This window comes from Crocodylus siamensis, chromosome 3 (assembly GCF_052110815.1).
Source record: "Crocodylus siamensis isolate JL-2025a chromosome 3, ASM5211081v1, whole genome shotgun sequence".
NCBI classification, from domain to species: domain Eukaryota; kingdom Metazoa; phylum Chordata; order Crocodylia; family Crocodylidae; genus Crocodylus; species Crocodylus siamensis.
In genome coordinates, this window is record NC_143397.1 from 235,965,387 (window position 1) to 235,986,068 (window position 20,682).

Here is a 20,682-nt window from a genome sequence, read left to right on the forward strand (position 1 = left end):
CCCATTTTTCACTTGGATTGTACTGAATTTTTACCATCATGTTGAAGCTGAGGAAAGCCTGCAGAGACAGTTATCCACACTTACTAGCCTTCAGAAATGAATGGAACAAGACAGAGCAGATGAAACAAAATAAACTCGCTTTGTCTGTTTACAGTGCTATAAAATACTGCCTGGGTTAGAGGCTCTTAATCCTATTTTGGGATCCTCACCTCACCATCAGGATTGAAAACTCATACTGCATTTAAGAACACGAATTATAGAAGAACAGTCGTGAAAGCAACATGCTGGCCGTGACCAGCATGTCAGTTTGAATCATTTATCGCTCAACTTGTGAAACAAATTTGTCACAAGGCACTTGTCCTCACTGAACAGTATATGAGAATACTTTTGCCTCTCTGCCAGTTAGACAAAAGAAAGACCAAGGAAGCAGAATGGGAGGCCGTGTAGACCAGCGGAGAAAAGACTAAACTAGTCCTCAGGAGAAACGGGTTCCATCGCCAGTCAGGTCTTTGGCATGAAGTGGAAAATGTGGAGGGAGGGAGAAGGGAAGGCAGCCCTCATCTCCCAGTGCCTTGGTTTCCCTGGCTTTAAAATGGAGATCACGATACCAGCCTCCTTTGCAAAGCACTCTGGAGATGCACAGATGAAGAATGCTATTAAGAGGGCCAGGAATTATTACTGGTATTTTGGGCTGAGCTAATTTCAGTTCTCTTTACTGTGGCATTATACCATTATTAGTATCCTAACAATCTTACCACTGAGGAAGTAAAACATACAGATGGCCAACACAGTAGAAACGTTTGATTTTCTTAAGACATCATAATTTGTGGCATAAAAATAGTTCAAATTTAAATGCACCAAACTGCTTGGATCATTTGCAAGCAATTATGTATTCCCTAACTTCAGTGGCTGCCTTCTGGCAACCAAAAAAACCTTTTAAAGAATTTTATCTTCACAGTACTTAATACTCTCAAAACCTGATGCCACCTTACCGAAGTATTTGTCTGAGAATTTACTTGTTTTTAAAACGTGACTGAAAAACAAGAAGGTTTGAGAGCAGAAATTTCACAGGGCAGCCTTGCTAATGCCCTGGGGACATGCTTTATACATGGCGCCACTTGACCAGATGAAGTCCATCAACTGCCCGCAAACCAACAGATTTCTAGAGACTTGCCAAAACCCACAACTTTAGGCAGACACTAGGGTTGTGTGAAAGTTCAGTCACAGATTCGGCTCGATTCAGTGGCCAAACCTCCAAATCCAAATTGAATCAGGAGACCCTTTATTCTCTCCAAATCAAATCGGAACCCTCCAAATTGATTCAGAGAGATTCAACAATTTGGACATAGACACAGCTTTAAATGTTTTTTTTCTACATACCTCAAGGTACCACGTGGCTTGTGAATGCTGATGCTGGGGCGGACAGAGCATCCCACAGGTCTGTAAACTTTTAATTAAAAGGTAAAAAATACACCTTTGGGCATAAAAACTGTATGACTGTACCACAGACCCTCACATAAGACCTTTCCATACCCAACTTAAGCAACATTTAGAGGTCTATCTTGTATTGGCACTGATCAAAGGAAAATTGATATTATCAGCAAACATCTTTTTTTGCCTGATGCACGCAACATTTATCAGTGACATTATTGGCTACATGTGTGCAGCCACAGCATGCATGCAGCAGCCAGAAATACAGCCCAGCAGCTTGAAGAGCAGCATCCAGCCAGTAAGTCTCGGGGTAAGGGGGGCATATCGAGGTCCCCACAACGAGGCAGGGAGTGGGGGCTGGGGCAGTTGAATTAGCTGCCTAGATTCCAAGCCTGATTGTTGTCAGATCCCTCTGTTGTATTAGGCAAGTTACTCAAACTCACTGCTGCAATTTCCTCATCTATAGAATGGAGTTAGTGCTCTCGACAGTGATGTACGGATTAATTATTGTTTGCAGTACTCTGAAGATTAAAAGCACTACATAAACAGTGAAATACTTTTAAAAAAAATCAAAAGAAAATGCACATTCTTTATCTTGCTAGTAAAAAACAACAGCCAACAAAACAGGCACCATGAGAGCATAATCCATCAGACTGTTCAGCAGCTATGCATACATAATTACAATGCAGGAGACCAGTTTGATATACACATCACAAGTGCAGAAAAGCCCAATTGCTAACCACAGCAGTATACAGAAAAGGAGAGAGCCAACTCCCCTTCCAAACAGGAAAAACTACTGTCAATTGATATTTTGCCTTTGAGCCTTGAAAAGTAACACTGTTCATCACACTCAGACCAAACATTAACTCTTTTTGTCAGAGCATTAGTGTCATTGTGCCAAATGATACCAGATGTTTTTGTTTTATTAAACACATGCTTACCAATGATAGCATCTCATAAAAGGTTGCATTTCCCTCCTTGCACTTCTACAACTTGCTTATAAGGTGGAACTTTTTCAGCATGTAGTCTGCTTTACCTTTAAAGAGCATCTCATAGACGGAAATTATTGGAACAACAAAATGCAGGTATTTTTCAGACGCAGATGCTGAAGAGGATGACTTCTACATACCCAGAGGAAATCTGAGCTGCATTCAGAACCCTACTAAATTCGGAAATCCACAATGAGGGCATGGAATACAAGCACCTCCCTGACACGGTACTGTAGTCCAACTGAGCCTGATAAGTACTAAGACAACAATCTTTATTAGCTAAAAGGCACAACGATGCATCTCAAACTTTTGTAGATTCAGGGCACACCTCCACAATGGTTTTTTCTGGCTGAGAATCACTGTGGTTGTGACTTAGCTTACCTTAGTGTTTCACAACTGGGGTCCTATCACTGCCACCACAGGCACTGCCACCACCAGGTAAATGTTCCTCTCTTGAGCACAGCCAGACTGGGAAGGGCTGTGACATGCATGTATTCACTCCTAGTTAAGGTTATCTGGTAAGCCTAACGCAGACAGGAGTGCTCACTCTTGCTGCAGACCTTCCCTGTCTGCCCTTGCACAGCATTTCCTGGGGCAGGTGGAACTCTCCCATGGACACCTGTTTCTTGGAAGAACCAGAAGAAGCAGGGGCTGAGGCTAAAGGGGTCACTCATGAGAGCTTTAGGCTTATCATATAACCTTAATAGAGGCAGGAGTGAACATATATGCCCCAGCCTTACCCAGTCTGGCTGTTCACTGGGCATGGCTGGCACTTTTTCCTGGTTGCAGCAGCAGTGTCCATGCCACGCTGCCTCAGAAAAGGGTCTCACAGCACGCTGGGTGATAAACGCTCACACAGAACATTTAGAATTCTTGAGAACCAGACTGGGAACAAGAGTGCAATTCTAACTCAATTCTAGTAGTACACAGGAAACTGTCTGCAGTTTCCTAAGGCTTTAAAAAAAAAAATCACGATCAAGAGTCCCATGTATGGGTTCTTTTAACAGAAAGGAAAGTTTAAGTGTAAGAGCTTTATCAGTACTATCAGAGTTACATTCCCACTATGTTATAAGAGTTAAGACTACTAAACTAAAGACACAAAAACTTATCAGATCCCAGAATTAAGGGCACTAGCCAACTTCAATTTCATGCAAGTATGCATTACACTAGTCTCAGTCACCCAATGCGTATTGGAGAACATGTTTGCACCCCCTTGGATCTGAAATGTTATAGAAAAGCTATCATAATTCTGAACATAACTACAATGCAATTTCAGATGGCTGGGCCAACCAGAGACATACATAAACAGGAGACGTACTGATACTTGCAATTAACACAGCAAATTCAGACCTCACTTTTAAAACTTTTATTGCTTCCAGGAAGTCTAGCAGTCACTGTATATTTCATCTTTATATAAGCTTGCCTATAAGCTACTGTAACCACAGAATCTGAGCACTGCAGGGAAAAGTTAACCCTTTGTACAAATGTGGAAAACAGATTGTGTACGTGTCCAAGCTTATTCAGGAAGCCTGTGGTAAAGCCAGAAATAGACCCTAGCTCTCTTACGTCCCAGTTAAATGCATTAGCCATATGACCTTCGTTACTCCAATGTTTTCAAGCAAAGCTGTTCCAACCAAATTCTTCCACTGCAGACAGTTTGACTGGAGAGACTTTGATGGAGACTCTCATTACATCTATTGCTCCATAGCTGGAAATTAAAACAACAAAACCCTAAAATAGTTCTATTGAAGACCTTCTGTTATAAATGCTCAGTTTTTATTTTTAGCTATCTGAAAGAATAAGAATTAGGAGGTGCACCGATGCATTGTTCTGATATTGGATCGGCACTGATATAAAGAAGATTTTCTGTATTGGAAATCAGCCCAATGCGGCCAATATTTTGTCCAATAAATGCCCGTGTGTGCGCACAGCCGCAGCTCAGCACGTAGGCAGTGAAGAGCAGAGCTGGCAGCATGGAGTGCTGCATGCAGTTGGTAAGTCAGGTGTGGTGGAAGGAGAAGGAGGGAGGGGCAGGGGGGGCAGATCAAGGCCCCCACGGCAAGGGTGGGTGTAGAGCTGCCCAGCTGGGGCGAGCAGCTCCCACTGCTGATCACAGCTCATCCCATGCTCATCTGGCACCTCCTGCCGCTTGTCCGGGAGGGCGTGGGGGGTGAAAGGGGCCTGTGCCCCCAGATCTGCACACGGCGGGGTGGAGCCAGGCTCATCCCAGTCAGACAGATCCGGGGGCATGCACCTCATCCCCCCCTGTACTCTCCCGGACACGCAGCGGAAGCTGTCAGATGAACACCAGACGAGCTGTGCGCACTGTCAGGAGCCTCCCCCCTTCCTTTCCCACACCCCCCCCTCAACAAGCCATGCCCCCATCCCATGCCCACCCTGCCCCGTGCAGATCTGGTAAACATGCACACACCCTCCGCCTGCATGAGCCACCTGTGATTCTGTCCTGTGCCCCTCCGGCCTGGCTGGTCAGCGCCTGCCCCAGCCCCTTTCCCTCCCTCACTGCAGGGGCCTTGATCTGCCTCCCAACACCTCTTCCCTCTCCTTCCACCACACTAGACTTAGAAGCTGAAGAGCTGCGTATGAGAAATCAGATCAGTATCAGCCAATACCGACAGCAGATTTTAAGGAGGCATATCAGCCCCAAAAATCTCTATCAGTGCACCCCTGATAAGAACGCAATGTACAGCTATTTAGAGTCTTGACTCTTCCAAAAGGAAGACTCAAAATTGGGGGCGGAGAGAAAGGATATTTCTTCAATAGACCACAACCAGGTTTATACTCATAAATTTTGTCAATACAGCTACCTTGGCGACAGATACAATTTTTCTGTGACATTTATGAACCAGGAAGAGGCCTAAATATACAGTCTAACAAATAACCTGGTTTGTTTGCTGAACACAAGTATTAAAAGTGAAAAGTGAATTTGCTAAAAATCACTTTTATGCCAGCCTAGACTGCAGACATATTAAAGTTTTGGGCAGTATAGAAAGGTGGGGGGAAATCATACCTCTTTAGTAATGCCACCAAACATTTTCCTCTATAAATCATATCTAATGCATTAGATGAGAAACGTGTAGAAGAAAAAGGTCTGGTCTGCAAAACGTCAATGACAACAAGATTAGCCAGCTTCTACTCGATCATACTACAAAAACTATATACAGATGACTGTGGGGTGGTAAAAGCACCAGTAAAAGATTTTGTTTTTACCTACAACATATCCAAAGAGTAACACCATAGACAGACTTCAACTTTCACTGTCTAACCAGTCAGCCAGGATCATCCACAATCATTTTTAGTTTGCAGGTATGGAAATACACACTTAAATTAGATTAAGCAACTTGGCTAAGTGGGACTTCTCTCAAGGACGCTGCATTATATATCAGGGCACAAGCAAAAGCCAAGTTTCAGCAGCGATTTACATATGCACAGCTGCATGTATAGGTCTGGTTTTTTTCTCTCAAGCTTTTCTTTAGTATCAGGCATTCTGACCAATACTAAAGGTATAAAGACAAAATGAGCAACCCTAATTGAATGAATACTCTAACTTTAGCAGAAATGCATACAAAAGTTATATAATTAGAAATAGAACAGCTATTTAGAGTCAATTCCTTGGAGTTCAGCATAACTTATAAATGTTGTGTTAAGTCAGTAGCATACTCTAGCCACTAGAGAGCTATGCTGTGCAAGCTTAGCTATAAAAGCACATTTGCACACACATCCAGTACCTGGTTCTCCTCAGAGGTCACAACTTAAAGTCCCCCAAATATCCACAAGAGGCTGAAACAACAGTTGAATTTTCAATTTTCTCCTCTACTGTCCCTTGGATGTATTTTTAAAACTATTAAAGTGTTAAAGTATTATTTTATACAATCATTTAAGAAAGTTTATCCATTCATCAGATGCCTTAAATCATCATTCCTCAGGAGCTTGTAAGGTTTTTCTCAAAAACAAAAAGCAACAGAAATATTTCTGTTACAAAATACTTAAAGACTGGCAGTAGAGGGCATCCCTATCTGATTAGCAGCTTTTCACCAGTAGCCCTTCCTGCTCCCTATCAATATAGGAATTTTAGTATAAAAGTTAGACCTGAAAGCAACAATAATCAGATCCAACTTAAATTAAAATCAGCCAGGTGTCAGAAGAAATACAACCCAAGTCAGATAATTTAAAAACAGATAAGATGTTTGCATCAAAGCAAAGATCACTGCAGAAGTTAGTTATTAGCATACCACTGATCCATTCCTCATACTATTAAAGCTTTTCTTCTCGTCTTCCTTTTCACTTCCTTAGTTTCTTATTAAGAAGCTTTTTAACTTTATTAGTGCATTCAGATTGCAAATGATGACGTTAAAAAAAAAACAAAAAAAACACACAACCAAAAAGAAGATCCATTATGTCCCCCGAAGCCACCAATATGAGAAGTTCCTTTCCAGGTACCTTTTGATACTTCAAGACTGCAACAATTAAAACTGTTTTCATGTATTATTTATTTTATAAAAGAAGCAATTGCCACAAGCACTTGTATAAGTTACCTGAAATCACAACCCACACCCTAAACATTTATCAGCTAGATACTCTCAAAATTACCATTTTATAAACTGATTCACATACATTGAGCATAAAATATACATTCCACCAAACATCGTAGGACTAGAAGATCTGTGATGCTGAAAGGTTATCAGGGGCTTGCATTTTTACATTTAAAGGAACAAAACCACTTTTTGGCATACACAGAATTATTTCCTCAAGCTCACCCTTTCCATACATTGATTACAACTGATTGCCTTAAAATTGTGAAACTGATCTAATTTTGAAGACACCAGTTCTCTCTCTCTACATGAATATATCTATGTAGCTATCTATATGTCTATGCATCTAGCTATCTAATCTGACTGATGTCTTCAAAATTAGATCGATCTTCTAAATGAACAGCGTTTTTATATTCAAGAATATACAGGCTAATAGTTATCTTCCCTACTGCCTCCACAACAGAAAGTGAAACCTGATCATGCTACAGAGTAATATTCAACAGTGCTCTCTCCAGAAAACTGAATAAAAGGACTTAGTCTTTTCATCAGAGTCCTGCTCTGGATGTCAGGTGCTTCTGGTTCTGTTTCACTGATTACCCATGTGAACAATAGGCAGGACTGTCAGTTTCTTGTTTTTCGTATTTATGAGAGGGATATAATCATTCATTATTTACACTGTGGCAAGGTGCCATTTTACCAAGCATTATACAAACAAGGAGAATAATGCTCATCTCAAATAGCTTGTGACTTAGTTTAACAATGTCAACAGACCTTTCAGACTTTATTCACCAATGAACCTGAAAATTTAAGATACCTGAATAAAGGCCTCCGTAACAGAGTATTATAATGCCATATAAAATAAACCAATGAACATTTAAGTACATAACATCACAGGCACTGCTTAGAAGTGCACAGATAAAGATTTTTTTGGCCAACACCGATGGCCATTTATTAACCAGCCAATATCAGCCAATACCAGGGTGATTGCCAATATGCAATCCAGCAGCCTGGAGAGCAGTTTCCAGCCCATATGTCTGGTGGGGGAGGGGGAAGGGGGGGAAGGGAAGGGGCGTGGAGGGGGAACAGACAGAGGCTCCCATGGGATGGGAGGGAGTGGGGCTGGGCAGCGGGTGGTACTGAGCTGTGGATGACCCGTACAGGGGAGCAGGAGGGCTCCCACCACTTGATGCACTCCCAGGAGAGATGTGGAGAGCATGTGCCTCCTAGAATTGTGCGTGGGTCAAGGGCAGGCTGCCCACTATAGGCTTGGGGGATGGGGGGAGGGGCTGGACAGCAGCAGTACCGGGAGGGAAGGCTACAGGGGCCCCCTCCCCAAATTCCCCATAGCCGCCCTCCCCAGCACTGCCACTGTCCACCCTGCCCGCCCCAAGCCCAGCCCCCCTGCCAAGAAGAGGCACATCCCCCAGCTCCAGCCCACAGCAGGCAGCCCCTCCTCACCCTGCACACAGATCCATGGGGCACATGCCCAGCATGCCTCCCCCAGGGGTGCACACAGTGGCAGGAGCTGCCCCCACATTCCCCATACGAGCCACCCACAGCTCCATCCCGTGCCCTGCCACAGCCGGACAGCATCTTCCCCTGCCCCAGCCCCACTCCCTCCCTCACCATGGGAGTCTCCATATGGACCAATACATCTGTGTACCTCTAGGACTGCTCAAACACCTCAAAATACATTAAACTAAAAGATATATTGAGGTAGAAACTGCAACAATACCAGACCTGATCTGTAACCATTTGAGTGTTGTATGTTGATCTGTATGTTCATAAGTTTGCTGCATGACTACGCTGGTTTAGGTTAATAACTGACTGTAAGGAAGAACTGAGCAGAAAGTAAAAGAATGGTTCAATGTAAGCCGATCTTCACAAACCCAATAACATTTGAGGACTGTTAAAGAATGGAACTGTTAGCTTTGAAGTTCTTTCTTCCCAGACAACTAGCAAAATTAGTTTGGTCCATCAAGGCAACCCTGGGAATGCAGAGAAACCAAGAACCAAGAGAGATATTTGCTAGTGGAAGGCAGCTATTCAGGCATGTTCAAGGGGATCAGGCTGGGGCATATGGAAGAAATAAAGAATTCTGTCTCTCAACAGGTAAAGTCACAAGATCAAAGACCACTGCTCCAGAAAGAACCACCCCCCGCAAAAAAAAAGATGCATGCAAAAGTTGTAGCAAGAACAACCACACCTTCATTGGATAAAACTGATCTGGAACTATGAATATGCAATATAAAATATGCTGCACCCACAGCCATGGCCCTCAGCCCTGCCATGCCCAGCCCAGACATGGAGGGCAGCCTGAGCCATAGCATGTGCACTGGCTCACCACGCAGTTGGCCTGAGGTAGCATAGCAGCCAGACCACACCTTCACTGGATAAAACTGATCCTGAACTATGTATACGGCATACTAACAGTGTTATCCATACTCCACTAATGTCCCACCATACGTTTGTCATTGCCCAGGTGGTCTGCTTAGCCTGTTTTTGGCACTGTACTAAACAGGAAACATTTACCAGGCAAATAATACTGCACACAACTGCACAAGTTACTCTGCAAGAATCATGTTCATCAACAATGACATATCATTTGTATTAGAAGCATGGAAAAGAATGGGCTTAGATTAGAGCAGAGCAAACATGTAGAGCATGGTGAGCAATGGGCACCAGGAGAAAACTCAAAATTCAGTAAAATTTGTTAATTCAGAACAGTCAAGTACAGGACCGTGCATCAGCTAAGTAGGTGGGTCAAAGAGGGTTGCAGAAGGGGTGGGTAAAATGCAGCCTATGGGCAGGATTAAGCCCACCAAATAAATCTATGTAGCCTGTGGCTGCACCTCTGAAGGAGAACTGTAGCTGGCCCATGGCTACCCTGGCTTTCGGTGCCCCCCTCCCATCTCCTTCCCCCATGCCCTAGCCAGCTGCAGCAGCAGCCAAGCAGCCTCTCTCCTCCCTGGCCTGCCCAGCCCCACATCCCAGGCCCCAGTGTATGCTCCAAGGCAGAGGGCACTAAGTTCCTGGTCAGGCTTCTACCTGGCAGCGCTACCTGCGCAGAGCTCTAACCCTGCAGCCATTTGCAGACCAGACATCCCAGCCACCGGAGACAGTCAAAAGCTCAGGCATGTTTCTCCCCGCTGATGGGGTAAAAGGGTGTAAGGAGGAAGAGGGCCAGGAACTGCAAGTTATCTAGGCGATGCTGGGCCAGACCAAGTTAGGGCCTGGTAGGGGCACAGGCGCCACTAACACAGGACCGTGCTGTTCCCATGCACCATTTCAGGCCACACTATATGGGCACAGCTGAAGTGAATCCTGCCCAACCCCAAATCCCCAGCAGGCAGCTGGTTTGGGCAGGAGCCACACCAGCTGCTCAAGCTACACCCACATGGCCCAAAGCAGCATATGGGAACACAGTGCAGTACCAGGCCAGACCAGTGCCACACTGTGTTCCCACATGCCACTTTGGGCCACATGGATGCAGCTGACAGCTCCTGCCCGAGCAGGCTACATGCCAGTGACTCAGGGCGAGGGAGGGGGAGCAGGGACAGCTGTGGGGAGCTCTTGCCTGTATGTGCATATGCCTGCGGCTCTCAGCAGCTAAAAACCTGTTACATGGTCCTCCAACCCAAATAACTGCCCACCCCTGGGTTACAGCCTAGTACAGGAGTGGGAAAAATTATGGCCTGCAGGCCAGATCCAGCCCAAGGGATTTTATCCAACCCACAGCATGGCCCTCAGCCCTGCCCAGCCCAGACATGGGAGGGCAACCAGAGCCATAGTGTGTGCACTGGTCTTGCTATGAAGTGGAGCTGGGGAAGCACAATGGCCAGACTCTGCTTCCTGGCAGTCCTGGTGGCAGAAGCTCCTTCCAGCTGCCACAGCTAGTGTCACCACTGCCAACACACCTGGCTCCACTCTTCAGATATCCTGGCCCCAGACCAATGCAGGCAGGGCACCCTCAGCCAGTACGGGGCACAGGCACGCCAGAAGCGACATCTGGGAACACAATGGATGGGGCTGGGATCCCGGGACAGTGACATGCGGGACCAAAGCTTGGAGTAGAACCACAATCCACACATACCCAAGATGGGTCCCAGTTGCACAGGCAGGGGCATGCCAGAAGTGGATCTGCCCTGGGCCCTGTCCCAGCTCTGTCACCACCCCAAGATCCCAGCCCCAGCTTCTCCTGCTCTCAGATGCCATTTCCCACCCACAGCTTTCTCCCAATCCACCCAAGCAAGCATGCACTCCTTGCAAGGGTCCCAGGCCAGTCTCCATGGAGACCCTGGGCCTGGGCCAGGGCCAGGATCACCAGGCTATGAAAGAGCAGGGCCAGGCCCCAGGGCAGTGCTGCTTAGGGAGTTGTGGTGAGCTTTGGTGAATGGAGGGAGCAGCAGTGCTAACTCAGCCAGGCAACAGCTCACCAAAACTCCCTAAGTGGCCCTGGCTCTCCAGCCCAAATAACTGCCAACCCCTGGTCTAGTGTAAGGTAGCAAGGCCCCAGAACAGATCTGTCAGAGGAGGGAAAACTCATCTTAAAGGCTAAATTGGTGGTACCCAAATCATCCAGGGCACACAGGGCAGATCTGTGGGTCCCCTCCCAAGGTCTGGAAATTTGGCAGTGGGGAAGTGATGACAGAATTACAGAGACCCAATCAGAACAGTGAAGGGAACATTTACAGTTAATTTCAAAAGTGTAAAAGTAGTGCATCAGCTTAGGAAAAGGGCATCAGCAAATATAGGCAGATCAATTAAAACCTCTTCTGCAAGTGCAACTGAACTCAAAAATAAAAACAAATGAGATGTTCAGATGCACAAGGAGTGGCAAGGGAAATATATAGTTGTTGGTTGTAGCCATGTTGGCCTAAGGCCACAGGGAGACAAGTTTCTTTGGGTAAATGTGGTACGTTTTATTAGACTGATTTAGCTGGTCTAATAAAAAATATCAATCACACTTACTTAAGGCGGCCTTGACGTCACCATGATCTGCTGGCTGGGGAACTGGCTCCACAGTAGGACCCAGAGGGTGGTGGTCGACAGGAGCCAATCGTCTTGGTGAGCTCTGACCAGCAGGGTCCCACAAGGCTCTATACTAGGGCCTATACTGTTTAACATCTTCATCAATGATGTGGGCATTGGTGTCAGAAGTGGACTGCCCAAATTCACCAACGACACCAAACTTTGGGGTAAAACTTCCACACCCGAGGACAGGACGGTGATCCAGGCAGATCTGGACAGACTCATGAAATGGGCGGGTGAGAACCTGATGGTGTTCAACACCAAAAAATGCAAGGTTCTCCACCTTGGGAGGAAAAACCTACAGCATGCTTATAGGCTCAGTAGTGCTACACTGGTTAGCACAACAGATGAAAGGGACTTGGGAGTCAAGGTTGACCACAAAATGAACATGAGCCTTCAGTGTGATGCTGCGGCTAGTAAAGTGAGCAAAACACTGGCTTGCATCCATAGATGCTTCTTAAGCAGATCCCAGGACGGCATTCTCCTGCTGTACTTGGCCTTGGTGAGGCCGCATCCAGTTTTGGGCTCCACAATTCAAAAAGGATGTGGAGAAGCTTGAGAAGGTGCAGAGAAGAGCCACACACATGATCAGAGGTCACGAAAACAGACCTCACGATGAGAGGCTGAGAGCAATGGGGCTATTCAGCCTGGAAAAGCGCAGGCTCAGGGGTGATCTGGTGGCCACCTATATGCTTATCAGGGGTGCTCATCAGGGTCTGGGGGAATGTCTGTTCACCAGAGCCCCCCAAGGGATGACAAGATCAGTCACAAACTCCAGTGTGACTGATTCAGGCTGGACATAAGAAACAACTTCTTCACTGTCCAAGCCCCCAAGGTTTGGAATAGACTGCCACCGGAGGCAGTTCAAGCACCCACTTTGAAAGCCTTCAAGATACATATGGATGCTTATCTTGCTGGGATCCTATGATCCCTGCTGACTTCCTGCCCCTGGGGCAGGGGGCTGGACTCAATAATTCTCCGGGGTCCCTTCCAGCCCAAATGTCTATGAAGGAGAATATAGAACACAAGATGTTTTATGTAAATCAAAAGGTACATCTGAGCTGAAGTACTACATGCAGTGTGTCAATGAATCCTATTTATCTGGGGAAATATAAAGAAGCGTGATAAAAACAACTACAAGTAAAAGGAAAAGCACTTCTGAGAAGATACATTCACTGCTTTAAGGAGTGAATAATATAATATTATATATTATAAATAATATTATAACCAATATTATAACCAATAATATTCTTCACTTCAGTGATAAGGTGAATTCAGCAGCCTAGAAAGGATAGCCATTACATTTAGTACTTCTTGGGAAAAATTTTGGAGTGCATGGGCTTAGGTATGCTAAAAACTGAAAGGGAGAGTGGGTGGACACAAAGAAGCCACAAGTAAGCACAGAGGGCAAATAAAGAAAAGATAGGACAGGACCAAAAGATATCAAGTTCAAAAGGCCCATGTTCAAAATGAGAAATCCAAGGGCAGGGGGGAACACCAAGCAGAGAAACCTAGACAGTGCAGACCGTTTCTGGAAGAAGGTCAAGTTGCTGACCGATAACCACCAGAGAAACCCTAGCATCAGACAACATGAACGAACAACAGAATGTAATTAGGCTGCTTGACACAGAGCAGTTCCACCACTCTAATCTATGGTCATCCTAAACAGTACCAAAAATAAATTGACAAGGTCTCCAGTCCACAAATGAGGTCACAGATAGGGTAGACAAATATGATAAAGGTGTAGGAAAAATGCAGTCAGAACCTCAACAAGTTTGGAAGAAGACAGGAGGAAATGGACACAGCCTGGTGCAGCACACATAAATACATGCCAGGACCTTCCACTCAGTACATCAGTCATTCTCAACCAAGGTGTTTTGACACCCTTCAGTTCCTTTCAAGGAAGCCATGCAGTGTCAGTACTGTTAAGTGTATAAACATGATTTACAAGATAACACTGTTCATTCCTGTTTGAAAACTCTAATTTTAAATATGTTCTGACCTATTATGATCTTTCTAAGTTCTTTGAAATGAAAAAAAATCTTCTATTATATCTCTGTAGTGATAAAAGAGCAAAAATTGAGAGACCCCTTGGAAAATGCCAGCTCTTAAGTCTAACAAGGTTGAGAATCACTGGTCCACATCAGTGATTTGCACTAGTAGCGTGTCTGTGCCCACAGCTCCATGCAAGAGGCATCACCTTATGTTTTCAGCACACTGTAGAACCAAGGTGAAGAGTGGTCCATGATCCAATTTGGCAAACCCCAGAAACATTGCTGGGCATCCCAAGAAAATACTCCTTTTCCAAAAGCAGCTTCAATACCTGCATCTGCCTCCCACATTTCTGATTCTGCTTGGCCAAGCTGAAGGCAATGCACTTAACTACTCAGTTTTCATTCTTTTGCAATTTGAGAAAGCAGTAGCCATGACACCAAGAAACATCTGTGGCCACAGGGAAAGAAAATGTTGATGGCACAAATCTCCCTTACTGAATGGGGGAGGCAACCTAGTGGCAGATAATACAGAAAAGACTGAAGTAGTCAATGCCTTTTTTACCTCAGTCTTCACAGGCAAGGTCAGCTCCCAGACTACTGTACCTGGCAGCACAATTTGGGGAGAATGTGAGCAGCAAACAGTGGAGAGAGAACAGGTTTGGGCAAGGATGGCCAAATATGGCCCACAAGGTGCATCCAACCAGCAATATGATTTTATCTGACCCCTCGGTCCCACCCAGTTCAAGGCTGGGAAGCAGCCCAGGTTATGGCATGTGCAGCCACGGGCATAGAGGTGCCACCTACCACAGAGCACAGCCTACCCTATATCCCCACACATGGCTGTCAAGCACACCAGGAGCTGTAACCCATGAGGTCAGATGGCACAGCAGCAGGATTAGGCTTCCTGGCAGCCCCCACAGTGGCAGCTCCCTCTGGCTGCCGCTGCTGGACCTGGCCCCGCTGGCCAGGCACCCTGGCCCATCTGCCTTACACCTACCACTGAGGGAAGATAAAGCAGAGAGGACATGCACACAGGACATGCTCAGCCAGGCAGATGGGATAGGGCCATGGGAGAACAGGGAGCAGCATTAGGGAGCAGAACAGGCAGGTAGCAGCAGGGCCAAGATTGCAATACGGCGACAGTGTGGGGCTGGGGCCAAGCTGTAATCCACTGTCCTTACGTCCATGCAGCGGGCACCAGGTCTGCAGGCAGGGGACAGCCACTGCCCACAGAACAGGCACCCATTGTAGGGACTGTGGCTCTGTCCCACACCCTGGCCTCACACTGTCACCACCCCATAATCCCAGCCCTCGCCCCTCTCACCTGTCCTGTTTCTCCATTCACCCGCAACCCCATCCCATCTGCCCAGCTAAGCACATCCCACCTATGGGGTCCCAGGCTAGTTTCCATGCCCACCCCACTCTGTCCAGCATCCCTGACTGTGGGTGCAGGGCCAACAGGCCTGGGGCCAGATAGAATCAGTTGTCATTTCCCCGCCCTCACCATGCTAGGTAGTGTGACAAGGTGTCAAGGCTAGGTCAGCCACCTCCCTCCCCACCCCCAGCAGGTCACCAAAAGTCTGGATCAGCACCTGCAGCTCTCACCCCCTTCCCAAAACAGCTGACCAAAAGTCCTTAAGTAATTGGCCACCCCTAAATTAGGGACTACACAGAAAAGCTGGACAAATGCAAAGAACAAGTGAAAAGTGCTGCTTGTAGGACCAAATAATCCCAAGCACCAGAACAGGCTGGGTGCTGACTGGCTGGGCAACAGAAAAGGACCTGGGGATCTACAGTGGACAACAAGCTGAATATGAGCCAGCAGTGGTGTCCTCATTGCAAAGCAGGCTAACGGCCTTCTGGGCTGCATTGGTAGGTGTCTTGCCAGTAGGTCAAGGGACATGATTCTTCCCCTATATTCAGCACTGGTGAGGCCACATCTGCTGTACTGTGTTCAGTTTTGGGGCCCCCACTACAGCAAGAATGTGAACAAATTAGAGAGAGTCCAGCAGAGGGCAACAAAAATGGTGAGTGAGCTGGGGGACATGACTTGAGGAGAGGCTGAAGGAACTGGTTTTATTTAGTCTGGAGAAGAGAAGACAGAGGGGATTTAGTAGCAGCCTCTAATTACCTGAAGGCTGGTTCCAAAAAGGATGGAGCTGGACTGTTTTCAGTGGTGGCAGATGACAGAAAAGGAGCAACGGTCTCAAGTTGCAGCAAGGGAAGTTTAGGTTAGATATTAAGAAAAACTCTCTCACTAGGCAGGCACTAAAACACTGGCACAGGTTACCCAAAGAGGTAGTAGACTCTCCATCCTCAGAGGCTTTCAAAACCCAGCTAGACAAAGCCTTGTCTGGGATGATCTAGTTGGAGATGATCCTGCTCTGAGCAGGGCGCTGGACCAGATGTGACCTCCTGACGTCCCTTCCCACCCTCACTTCCTACAATTTTTTTCCCATATCTGTTTTTTCCCCGCTGTACCACTAAAGGCCACGCTACGTCCAACCTGCAGCCCAGCGACTGGCTCCTACAGGGCACGAGTGCCGGGTCCTGGGACAGCACTACGAGCTTGATGCAGCCAAACGGCATCAGAAGCTTCAAAAAGGGCCATGCTTCTCGCCCCGCGCACACGCCTCCCCCTCGTGGCGCGGGGACGGGGCAGGGCACGCGCGGGGATGCACGCGGGGCCCCCTCGCAAAGCCCAGCCATGGGGGCAGCGTCCCGCCCGGCCGCAGGGCCTGGGAGGCTGCAGTGCGCGCGGAGCTGCCCACGAGGCGCCCACGCGGCCGCCACCGGCAGCAGCCCGCCCTGGCCCCACGCACGCACCAGCCCGTCGATCTGCACTTGCTTGACGGCCGCGTCCCCCGGCGCTGCCTTGCCCTTGGCTTTGGCGACCGCAGAGCCGGTACCAGCCGCTTCTTTACGAGACGCCATCCTCCTGAGCCGGCCGGAAAGAGAAAAGGGAAGCACCGGAAGCGAGGAGGGACGGCCGGATGTGACGCCGCCAAATGCGCTCCGGGCGGAAACCTGCGAGCGAGGACAAACAGTGCATGCGTACGGAGGCTTCGTTCTTGTGTGAGTGCCGGCAGCGCATGCGTCGGAGTGACTAATTCCTTCTAGCCCGCAGCACGTGGAGGGGGGCTGTGCTGCTGCCCCGTGTAGCGGAGAAGGGCTCCGCTGGGCGGGGTGCGCGCGCAGCCAAAGTCAGTTCCTCCAAACTTAGGGGTGTGCTAGGAAGTGACCCACGCATCTAGGCATCTGCTCACGTCATAGCGCCTGGCCTTCCAATGTCTGTCTAGCTTCATCCCAACTACATGATATGGCCCTAAGACAACTTTGGCTTTCATCACCCTCATTATATTATCATTTCTGCTGTATCCAGCCTGCTGCGTCTAGAAAGGCACAGAGGATCTTAACAGTAACTGACAAGCAACAGTAGATGCCCCAGAAGATGCTCCGCATCTAGGGAACGCCACTCCATGACACCTGCTCCTGCTTCCCTGCCCCTGCCCCTCTGGAAAATCCCAGCCGCATCCCATTCGCATTTAGGTATAAGTAAGGTGATTATATGTCCCAGTTTGGCAGGGACAGTCCTAGATTTCAGAGGCCAAACCTGGCCAGCTGAACATCTTGGGTGCAGAGCACAAGCTGGAGCAGTAGAAGCTGTGAAATGGGGCAATTTTGCTGTCTACTAGGGCTTCCCAATGCAGGGGTTCTCTAACGGGGTTGCAACTTCAAAGGGGGTTGGTTGCAAACTTCTCAGGGGTACACGCAGCAGTGCAGGGAAATGGTGCACGCTGGCGGTGCAGAGTGCTGGATGGCGGCGGCAGCTGCTGCACGCAAGCTCCCCATCTGCTTCCGCCACCATCTGGCACTCAGTGTCCTGGTCTGGCAAAGTTTGAGAACCCCTGCCCTAATAGGTTAGCTGGATTAGTGAAATGACCATTAAAAAAGGTGGGTGTAACACCTGTGAAGAAAACAGTGGAACATTAATGGGTCATTGACTCCTTCGCTGTCTGAATACTAATACCAGTGGTGCCCTGCCCCTGACTCTGCCTGCAGCAGCAGAGAGGTGGAGGGTAGGGGGGCTTTGTCCCGGATTTCCCACTGTCCCAGATTTCACGCTGCCCCATGTGGTCACCCTAGGTATAAGAAATCTTCTTCCACTCCAGACCCTCCCAAGCCCATCCATTCCCATTCCCATTCCCCTGCCTCACACCAAGAGATCTCTCCCTCTCCGTACCCAAGACGTCTCTCCCAAGACTGCACCCCCTCTTCTGCACAGGGTCTGGCCATTCCAAAAATGTGTATGTTCTCTCCCTTCACCCAGCAAATACAGTGTTCAAAAGAGCAACAGAAAGATCCTCCATCCTGGCTTTGGTCCTTGCTAAAAGGCAATGCCAAAGGGCACCTAATTGCAACATAAGGAGATGAAAACTTTGCCATTTTGTTTAACATAATGTATACAGTTATTCAACATGATTTAACTTTTAGGTGTTTTTAAATGTTGTGCAGTTTGCAGTCAAAGGTGTTCTTAATCTGGAATCAAGCATATAAATGCCCACAGAGTAACGACTTCAGAGAAACAATCTCAAGCCAGAAATGCAAGTAGGAAGATACAGTTAGCACTACTCACTGATGGATCCACTGACTGGTGACATCACATTTTTGTGGGACAGTTATCTCGTTCTCTGCTTGATGTTATGTTAGGCATATATGGGTGTAAGTCATAGAAAAATGGGCTGTAAGGATTTCCTGCCTTATAATCATAGAAAATTGGGTTGGAAGGGACCTCAGGCCCTCAAAGCAGGACCATCCCTAACTATATTCGGCGGGCTTTAAACTAGGCTCGTCGGGGGAGGGGGAAGATGAGGGCGGAGGAGACGATGAGATACCAGGCCCAGCAACAGCCAGCGAGCCCAGACCAATGGTCAAAAGGGAGAAACAGGTAAGCGATGGGGGACGGGGCATTGCTGAGACTAGGGGGTCAGTGGGCACAACCGCTGAAGGCCTCAAATGCCTCTACACGAATGCTCGAAGTATGGGGAAGAAGCAGGAGGAACTCGCCCTCCTCCTAGCTGTCACCAGCCCTGACATAGTAGGGATCACAGAAACGTGGTGGGACTCATCGCATGACTGGGCGGTGAGTGTCAAGGGCTATAGGCTATACAGGAAGGACAGGATAGGAAGGAAAGGTGGAGGAGTAGCACTCTACATCAAGGAGGAATATACTTCCTCGTTAATTAGCATGGGGGTAGAGGGGGGGCACTCTGAGGTGCTCTGGGTTAGAGTAAAAGGCAGTCCAGGGGAGAGAGACTTAACGGTGGGAGTCTACTATAGACCTCCCAACCAGGGAGAAGAGCTCGACCTGGAATTCTTAGGTCAGCTTACAGAGGCAGTGAGGGCTAAGGATGTGGTCATCATGGGGGACCTGAACTTCCCAGACATCTGCTGGGAGGAGCAGTCAGCCAAGTCTGATCGCTCACGTCGGTTCTTAGCCAGACTGCAGGACCTCCATCTAACCCAGGAGGTGCACAGTCCCACCAGGGGAGACGCCTTGTTGGACCTAGTGCTGGCCACGGGTGATGACCTGGTGAGGGGGCTGCGGGTGATGGGCCACCTGGGAGACAGTGATCATCGCTTGCTGGAATTCACCATCCAGCGTAAGGTGGCAAAGGGCTGCAGCAAGGCAACAGCCCTAGACTTTAGGAGGGCTGACTTCAACAAGCTAAGGAGGATAGTTGGGGAAGCGCTGAGGACCCAGAGGGGAAGGGAATCAGATGTCGAAGGTGAGTGGTTGCTCCTTAAGGAGACGATCCTCCATGCCCAAAGGGAGGTAATCCCAACAAGGGTCAAAGGGAGCAGGAGGGCACATAAACCCCCATGGCTCACTAAGAGCATCCGGGAATGTCTCCTTGCTAAAAGGGAGGCATATACCCAATGGAGAGATGGGGTCATCGCCAAGAAGGACTATGTTATAGTCGCCCGAGGATGTAGGGGGGCAGTCAGGAGGGCCAAGGCAGAGTTGGAGATAGGACTAGCTTCCCGGATTAAGGACAATAAGAAGTCCTTCTTCAAATACATAGGGGGTAAAAAGAGGGTCCCGGGTAATGTGGGGCCCCTGCAGGACACGATGGGCAACTTAGTCATCACGCCAGATGACAAAGCTAACATATTTAACGATTTCTTTGCCTCTGTCTTCCTAAGTAGGGACCAGTTCAGCCACCTCCCTGCTGGGCCCCCCTCGGGCCCCGAGAGTGACACGCCTGGGCCAAGGGTTAGCGAGGAGTTAGTTAGGGTAATTCTGGAGAGGCTGGACGTGTTCAAGTCCGCTGGTCCGGACGATCTTCACCCTAGGGTTCTACAGGAACTGGCTGAGGTCATTGCGGGACCCCTGGCACGGCTCTATGAGCACTCGTGGTGCTCTGGCGAGGTGCCGGAGGACTGGAAGAGGGCCAATGTGGTCCCTATCTTCAAAAAGGGAAAAAAAGAGGACCTGGGAAATTACAGGCCAGTTAGTCTGACCTCAATCCCGGGTAAGCTCTTTGAAAAAATTATCCTGGCACACATCCAGGAGGGCCTTGCGGGGGAATGCATGCTCAGGGGCAACCAACATGGGTTTATCAGTGGCAGGTCTTGTCAGACCAACCTGGTGGCCTTTTACGATCAGGTCACCAAATCATTAGA

The 20,682-nt window shown here is 48.0% G+C and overlaps 1 protein-coding gene across 1 annotated transcript in view; it reads right to left on the reverse strand.

Annotated features, from left to right (window-relative positions):
- The window catches only part of EIF3H (eukaryotic translation initiation factor 3 subunit H), a 111,587-nt gene extending 94,609 nt beyond the window's left edge, over positions 1–16,978 (reverse strand). The window contains exon 1 of the mRNA XM_090040536.1: positions 16,822–16,978. Coding sequence (XP_089896662.1) covers positions 16,822–16,929 — 108 coding nt within the window. The 5' untranslated portion in view covers positions 16,930–16,978. The remainder of the gene's footprint in view (positions 1–16,821) is intronic.
- Positions 16,979–20,682: the final 3,704 nt, after the last annotated feature.